This window comes from Candoia aspera, chromosome 4, assembly GCF_035149785.1.
Source record: "Candoia aspera isolate rCanAsp1 chromosome 4, rCanAsp1.hap2, whole genome shotgun sequence".
NCBI classification, from domain to species: domain Eukaryota; kingdom Metazoa; phylum Chordata; class Lepidosauria; order Squamata; family Boidae; genus Candoia; species Candoia aspera.
The window spans coordinates 93684525-93693299 of record NC_086156.1 but is presented as its reverse complement, the minus strand read 5'-3'; the positions used below and the strand labels follow the sequence as shown (position 1 = coordinate 93693299).

The 8775-nt window shown below is 42.2% G+C and overlaps 2 protein-coding genes across 3 annotated transcripts in view; both read right to left on the bottom strand.

Moving 5' to 3' along the window:
- Nucleotides 1-8775, bottom strand: part of LOC134495539 (von Willebrand factor A domain-containing protein 5A-like) — a 63527-nt gene that overhangs the window by 30456 nt on the left and 24296 nt on the right. The gene's annotated exons all lie outside the window — the stretch shown is intronic.
- On the bottom strand, nucleotides 1139-7390 carry ZSWIM9 (zinc finger SWIM-type containing 9). 2 transcript variants are annotated; one of them, XM_063301015.1, is made up of 3 exons: nucleotides 7283-7390; nucleotides 4555-4831; nucleotides 1139-3948 (listed from the first exon to the last, which is right to left on the bottom strand). In XM_063301015.1, exons 2-3 carry the CDS (start codon nucleotides 4800-4802, stop codon nucleotides 2556-2558), a joined length of 1641 nt encoding a protein of 546 aa, XP_063157085.1. In that variant the 5' UTR covers nucleotides 4803-4831; nucleotides 7283-7390; the 3' UTR covers nucleotides 1139-2555. The 2 variants fall into 2 exon arrangements, with proteins under 2 accessions (XP_063157085.1, XP_063157084.1); XM_063301014.1 differs by lacking the exon at nucleotides 7283-7390 and having other exon boundaries at nucleotides 4555-4913.

Genomic DNA, 8775 nt, shown 5'->3' with positions numbered 1-8775 from the left:
CAGGTGCCCTTGTGGGAGGAAAAAATGCTCTATTTATTGCTTGAGTTGCTGGAGGAAGGAACCTAACGAATAAAATACAAAGTAACAGAAATAAGGAAAATTTAGTGGGAGGGCAGAATTGTTTATAGGTATCTGGCTAATTTGGGGTTTAGACACTAAGCAGATTCAGTCCTGGATAGTAGTTGGATGGGAGACCACCACAAAATACCAGAACTGGGAAGTTGAAAGGCATCCTAAAAGACCATGGTGACAAGCCCGCCCCCCATGAGGGGGTTACCTCAAGCAAGGTTGATGGTTAGTTTATTTAGAATCACGTTAGGGATTTTTTTGGACAGTATTTAAATTGTGTGGTGTGTGTGTGTGAAAACTTATTTTCCTTGGTACCTTTAATAAAGTTCACATTTCTTCAGATCAACATGTACAGGTAGTCCCCGCTTAATGGCCACAATTAGGTCTGGGATTTTGGTCACTAAGCAAAGTGATCATTAAGCGAATCTGACCTGATTTTACAACCTACACAGCATTGACAAGAACACTGCATAGAGTTGAGTGCAACTCAAAGGAAGTTTACTCTGTATGTGTTCCTATGATTCTGCTTAAGGGGGGGAACACTCAAGTGGGCTATTATCAGTGATTACAAAGGGGGGCTCAGGCTGACAAAACCAGGTGTTGTGATGCAAGCCCTGTGCACCATGATGCAGCAAGGTCCAGCAGTCACCACTGAAGTTAGTGAAGCAAAACTATGCAGGCTAGATTTGTGGTACTGCAGTTGCCTTTTTGCTTTCAGGCAGGGAGCCTTCTCCACCTATCCTCCAGATGGCTAGATATCAGCTCTCATAATTCCTAGCCATATGGGTAGAGATTATTATAGTGGGGATAGTTATTAATCTCAAATTCTACATTTTCAACATGAGGAGGAGTGATTGCCATTTTTCTAAACCAAGAAAACGTGTTATTGTTGTGGGTACTATAAAGTAGGGCTTCTTAGACTGTGGCCCTAGGACCCCCAAGATACTCTCAGGGGTCTGCGAAATCAAAATCATTTGCCAGCCTATGTTGAAAAATAATACCATATTAAAATCCCATCAAACAATCGTGAGGTGGTAGCAGCAGTGAATGCATCAATTTTAATTTTTAATATGGTAAATATTGATAAATGTAACCCATACAAACAAAAGCTCTTTTGGGTCCTCCGTAATTTTTAAAAGTGGGAAGAGGTCCTGAGAGAAAATTTTTTAAGAATCACTGCTATAAAGTATTGCCACTCCACGTTACACAAATAGCCAAAACAGTGCTCCTGCTGCCTTTAGTTTTTAAATGAGGATTGAAGAGACATTCTGACTTCGAAGTCTTTATTTCTAATGTATTTTTATTGAGACATTTCAATATTGAATTCAGAATTTTGAAAACAAAAGTATTACAAAACCACATTATAGCCACTGATGGTGGGATAATGGCTCTGCCTCACAACATGCCATTAGATGACCTGTCATCCAGCACATATAGATCTGTACAGCATGATAAGCCATTGTTTAATTATGATGTCTTGAATAAACTGCAGTATTTTTTACTGAAATCACAGTGAGTCTACATAGATAGAAAGGTTTTATTTTACAGAATTTGTCCCTCAACTTATGGACGATAGTGCTGGAAAGGATAGCTAATTGCTCATCCTTACTCCTATTAGGAGTTTATTAGATCAGATAAACAAACAGGATGATATAAGACTTGTTACAACAGGGTTTAGAAGCACTGCTTATTCCTACTTTGTGGTATTTGACAAGTACCAAAAGTGATGGCAGTGCAGAATCCAGTACCAGGAATGCCTGACTACATCCTGGGGAAAAACCTGGAAGCTGTTGAGCATGACTTTCAGTTGTTAGAAAATGGCTTTTTAGCATCCCACACAATTCTTTGATGGTTCTGTGTAATAGTCTTAACAGCCTGGTCCTGTTTAATTGGACACAGTTAAACTTAGTGATTTCAGATACATCTAACCCCACACAGGATCAAGGTTCAAGTTGCATAATCTGTGCAAAACCTATCTTCCCTCACAAGAGGATTTGCACTATCTTGGTATGGAATGTTGAAGAAAAAGCTGCTCAGCTGATTCTGCTCACTGACATCCTTTGGAATGTTCTGCTTTGATCTGCAGAATGAACTCAGTTTTGGATACAGAATGTCAACACATATCAACATATATGTGGAGGCTTTTTACTCAGAACCCAGTGGTAAGAGAGATCTAGAAACAGCTCTTTAAAGCTGGGTGTGCTTCTCTTCCCTTCTTCCTGCAATAGCTGTGGAGATTTTCAGTACTTCAATCCTAGCATGTATTTTAACAGCCACCGATCCTTGAGCACATGGGCAGGCATTGCCAGACTGTTTTAATGATGGATGGCCAACTCTCAATTTATTATTTATTCCAAACTGAGCACTATAACAAAGTTGTGTGGGAGTATGATGCCACCATCTTCATTGTGCCAAAATGACAACTATCAAGGTGGTCACCAAGACTATGTATTGTTGTTCAGTATATGTATGACATGGGGTAATATTTAAACTGAGGAATACAATAGCTGGCATTCCTCCTGCTGCACAGTATATTGATTTCTGTTTGATGAGCTGGGCAGAAGGTTGAGGTCAAAGAGGGGCTCCCCAACCCAAAGACGTACAGCAAAGATGTGCCGGCAAGGAAGCTGGTGAGCCATATAAATGGAGCAGCTACAAGTGGTCAGATCTTGGCTCACCAGAAAGGAACATGTGCTACCTTCCAGGAGGAACCCATTGTGCATATCCTTGAGTTCATAATGTGCATGGGGCACCAGGTCTAGTTCCTCAGCTACCAGATCTGCATAGTCAGATGGGCAGGAGGTGTGGTACAACTCAACCACTGGTGTTATACTGAGACTTGACGTTTCCACATGCAAGGCCTGGAGATCCAGTAGACCCCGGACCCAGGAAGCCAGAGCCATAGGAGGATTGAGCGCTGTCAGCAGCTTATGGCGGTGGGTACTAAGGTGGTCAAGGAAGGAACATTCCCTGTTCTTCTCAAAGGCCCAACACTCTACCCACATGCCTTTGTGAGGGTGCCAGCGCTCCAAGAAGTACTGCAGAAAAGAGAGTGGAGCTACATCTTCCAGGTCACTGAGATACTGGCTATAAACCCGTGGTGAATCAGCATTAGCCAGATTGAGCAATAGATTGCGAATCTGGTCCTCTTTTGGCACTGCCAGTTCACAGGCCTTGCGGTAAAGGGCTTCCAAGACTTGCAGGCGGCAGATTTGCACCCGGGCACATGGCAGCACTTCCTCCACAGCATCCAGCCCTGTGACACCAGCTCCTACCGTGAGTACCTTCACTTGCAACTTGATGTCTGGAACACTCTGCACCAGTGAAGCCACAATGAATATAAGGAGGTCAGGGAGCCCCTGACGTGCCAAGCAATAGGCTACCTCACGTCCATGCCCATTGGCATCTTGACACAGTACTGTATAGAGCTCAAAATCCTCATCAAGGCAGGCAGCACGCTCCAAGAAAAGGCGGTCAGGGAAGCGCTTCACCAGTTCACACATGTGTGAGGTGGCTAAGAAGATGCTGTTAAGAACAGCCACGTCCTCCTGGAAGACCAGTTTGACTTTGGCTCCTGCATCTGCCTTGAAGAGCCCATCTAGAACTGCCAAGAGCTCACACATCCCCTTATCTTTGGCCTTACTGTAGTCCTCCAGGTTCCAGATGAGGTCAGGCGCCAAGAAGCGCTTGGAAATACTGTTTGTAATGCGGATGGGCAGCCCCAAGCTGGCCCTCAGTTGATGCCGTTTAAAGTAGTGGGCAAATTCCAGTTCTGACAGGCAGTGGTTGTGCTCCAAGTTGGCCTCAATTACCACCAGACGGTCCTTCTTGGGGCCTAGGCGCAACGTGATAGAGGCTGGGCAGTCAATCTTCTCACTGCTGCAACAGGGGAAATAAAAAAGAGGTCAATTCATTCAGAGACCAAATGCTTAACAACACTTGTTAAGACTAGGAGACAACGTCCTAGACTCATAGTCTCAATGCTATGGGATAGGATGTGGTTTTATTTTTTCTTTAAGAAAGGGATAGGTTGAAGTATCAGGGATTTCAGCCTCTCCCAGATAGAAAGGCCCAGCTTCCTCAAGAGGTGGCAACCTTTCTCCCTTGTTTTTCCGTATCTGTCTTTCCTAACCCGGATGATCTGCCCTCCCAATGTATATCCTTTCCCAGCCAACATGGCCACTTACGAGAATTCCAAAACCGAAGTCCACACATCTGAATAGGTAAATATTATACTTCCCAGAATGTTCCTGGAATGTTTTCTTCCTTCAAATCCCTCATCAAAATCCATCTTCCCTAAAGCCTTTCAGCATAACCCCAGTGTCCATGATGTTCCATCATTCTGTTACTCAGCCTAAGAGCATGCTTTCTCTTGCCCATTATCTTCACTATATGACATTTTAGACCGGAAGCTTCTTGGAGCAGAGACTTCTTCCAGTCTGTAACGGGTGATGACCCGGAGAGGCTACCTAGATAAGAACTTACAGGCGGTTTCGTTTCACTGTGCTTTGTCCCACGTAGGTCCCACTGTGCTTGCAGATGAGACGCACAAAACGGAAGCGTAACGTCTCCGCCAAGCTAGGCTGATAGTGCAGCTGGTTCTGTCGCAGCGAAACGAGCGGCTTCAGGCTGGCAATGATGAACAGCACCTTGTGCTTTTCACACCAGTCATCAAAGAACATGCTGAATTGGTGCCAGGTGTGGAATTCCCGGCCTAGGCCCAGGTCTCCCATGCTACTTGTGGACAAACCAGCACCGTCAACTGCATCATAAGAGAAAAGAGAAATGAGAGCAGACCATTCCATTAAGAAGCTTGTTCTCCCTCAGCAAAGGTGGGTGAATTGGCTGTAAATGTTGCCAAAAACTGAAGGGGGGAAAGTCACTTGGAAATAATCAAAAAAGAAACAATTCACATATAGTATTTATAAAATTACATTCTACTTTTTCAAGATAAGATGGGACTTTCAGGATGGGTAATAACCATTTCTTAAGAAAGCCCTCCCCAACCTGGTGCCTTTCAAATGTCAATTCTCAACCATTCTGGAAGTTGTAATTCCAACACATCTGGAAGATACCTCGCTGAGGAAGGCAAAGCTATGAGAGAATAAGAAAATGGCTTTAACAGGTTAAATATCACAGATCAGCCAGTCTTATATTTGGCTGTATGTGTAAGATTTTATACATGGATTTGTACGGCATCCAAAATATGAGTTTTTCTATATAGAGTCTATATTTTAACTTCTTGAGATTCTCAGTATTTATTCAATTTATTATAGCTTATAGTTTCAGTCAGTGATTTATACTCTGCTGACCAGGATTCCTAAAATGTATGCTTAGTTTCAAGCTTGATAGTGATTTCTAGCTTTTTAAAGTGATATACTTTATAATCCATAGGTAATTAATGATATATTGGAAAAGTGTAATTTCCATGATACTTTAGATCCCTCATTTACTTATTTGTATTTTACTCTTTTATTCTTTTTACATGTCTTTAATCTCTTTTTCTTTACTCCTTCTCTAAAAGGCTTAATTTAAAAAACAGGAAAATAAATTTTTATTTGTGTGTGTGTGTGTGTATGATTATGTTAACTTTAATATGCACTATGATCAAATGTTTAGCTAATCATAGTGCATATTAATAGTTAATTAATATGCACAGCTAATTCTGATATGTTTCCTAATGGTGGACAAGGAAAAATCTAAGGATCCTTAGTAAGTAAGGATCCTCACTGAGGTCTGTACACAGATGGACATACATATACGCACTGTCCTGCAGATGATGGCGGGATTTTGACGAAAACTTACTCTTGATAAATAATGGAAGTGTATACGGAAAGGTTTGTATGGGAATCTTCCCATTCTTCAGATTCAGTATAAAGGGAAGCATGTGAGTTATTGTTTCCAGTTGAAAAATCTTATGTATACTACTTCTGATTACATCAGACATAGCTATGTTGGAAGAAAATAAGGGTTCCTTGTTTCACCTCATGGTAACCATTAAGTACTGAATCTGTAAATTCTATTAAGGATGACTTTGTACAATGTATATTTAAGTCATTTTAGATACTGCATCGAATAATCTTAAAGAGGAAGGAGCTTTTCAGAGTGTGTTGCACTTACATATTTACTTGACTTACATCAATCTGGAATAAGCTATCCCTGCTGTATTTGGAGCTTCTCTTGTTCCTTCTTCTGGCTTTTGCCCTAACAACATCATGCCTTGGATAAATTAACTGTATTATCTGATCAAAATTAAATATACCAATATATCACAGATTTAAATAAGCAGATTTGAATTCCTTCCCACAAGTTGTATATTTTTACATTTCTTGGGAAGTAAACTTTTCTGCAGTTTGCTTTGAAGTTACTTTTCACTAGTTGCTAGAAATTAGAATTTAAGAATGAAGTGCCTCATCTGGTACTTATGTAAGGTGACAAAGGTATATCAAATACATTCAGAAATGATGCCTCAGAATTACAAAATCAGTACCTGCCAGTAACTATACAGTGACAACATACTGTTCTTACTGAAATAGATGGCTTCTCTGTGAATTAAAGTACTTCGCTTATCCTAAAGGGAACCTAAAGAAGAAAAAGAATGATAAATGTAATATATATGGGAATATTTTAATATGTGTGTGCTGCATATGAAGATGGAGGAAGTTTTAAAAACCATCAATATTAATGGTTCCCTTCTTGTCTGTTAGAAGCAAAAGTTATGTTTCACTTTGCTGGAATTGTTCATATAAACCTAACACTGGAGATGTACTACAGCTGTCAATTCTAACTTCTGAAAATGTTCATGTGATAGAAAGAATAGCATTGTTGTATATCCGCTTAAGTATGCACATTTGCATACATGAAATCCAATAGCACCTGTCACCTGGGTTCCCTTAAATTCACCGGAGGAATCTCAACACTGAAAACAAATTCCTTCTATATGGATGACGCTGGCCTGAAGAAATCTGATTTTCTCCCAAGCTTCTATCCTATGATTTTTATATATCAGTTACCTGTCCCTGCATACACAAGCCCACTGCAAAATACGTATGTGTGCATTTAGTACGTAGAGACAGGCATGTTTTTTAAGCTCAGCCAATCCAGAACTCCGAACCCTGCATCCCGGCCCCAACCGTTCCAGCTGCAGAGCGCCCCCCCGCTGCCCAGAGACTTTATTCCCCTCCTCCCGGACTGCGCAGCAGTGGAACCATACCTGCCGGGCTGTCCCCCAACCCCTTCCAGGTGCCTTGGATCTTTGCCTGTCCAGGGTGCAGCTGAAAGCAGGCCCGCGCTCGGGGAAACAAACCCAGGCGCTCCGTCTCCCGCTTGCTGATTCCGGCCGAGCGAAGAGGCGAGCCGCGTGCTCCCCCTGCTGGAGCTTCCAGCAGGACAGCTTGAAAGCGGCGTCGCACCTCCGACCCCGAAAAATTAATCCAAGGGATGCTGAGCGGGGGAGAGACATAACTGAAGTATGTTAGGCAGAAGCCTTTTGCAGCGTCGGAGGGGACACGAGAAAAAGGGGTACCTCTAGGCATGTATAAAAGGGCTTTTCGGTCGGGAAGCTTGGCTCCCAGCTGATCCATTTCACAGTATTGGTGGGACAAGGACGCAATTCCATGTACAGAGGAGGCTGCCTTGTAAGTGTAAGAATTTATTATTGTGCAAAGCAAGCTTGGAAGAGTGGGAAGGCACTTTAAGGACACAATTGCTTCAAGCAGACCACTCCTCCCAGACTTGGACTGTTTTAGATTCTTTTGCCACTTGGACTTTTTATTTTTTACTCTTATTTATATTATTTATTGCTGTAATTTTATATTGTATATTTTATTCATTGTATTATTGTTGTTTTAATTGATTATTGTAAACCACCCAGAGTCCCCCGATGGGAGGAGATGGGCGGGGACAAATTGGATAAATAAATAAAATAAATAAACAAACTTGCAAGCATATCTGTGTGCATGTGTCAAGTGTGGACCAAGTCTTTACCCTTTGCACATGCTCAACAACGCTGTCACCTTCACAGTTGCAAGGCAGTCAAACCCAGAGCCAGTGTGGTATGGTGGTTATGATATTGGCCTATAAGCAAGGAAACCCAAGTGTTAATTTACCCTTAACCCGCTGGGTAACTTTGGGTCAGTTGTGTTCTCTCACCCAATCTATCTCACAGGGTTGCTCTTGTGAGGAAAAACAGATCTTTTACTGCACTTATGAACACTATACTACCCCTCCCCACTGTCACGTCTAAAACAAACCCCCAAATCCATCAGGACCGGGACAGCATTTCCAAAGTCATCTCATGGGAGCAGCAGCAGTAGCTTGATCTGGTGCCAAACAGGGAGCAAATCTTTGACTGTGGACAGTAGCACAGAAGCCAGTTACCCCTCTTGTGCCACTAGCAACCTCCACCCCCCCACACCTTTTTCCTACTAGTGTTTTGTTTCTCTAAGAAACAAACTAAGTTCTACCAGAGGGGTGGTTTGCAGTTCAGGTCCTCATGGAACTAAGAAAGTTAATTTGAGAGAAATCAACAAGTAGACTGTGGGTTTGAGTTATGCAAGTGTGGCAGGCAGGTGCCCACATTCTGGAGGCAGCAATAGAGTTGTGGTTAATGGGGAGGGAGGGAATTGCAAGGTTTGTGCTGATTGGTAGGAAAGAAAAAGGAGCTTGAATTATCAGTGGAGATACTATCAGGGAGAGAGGAACTGT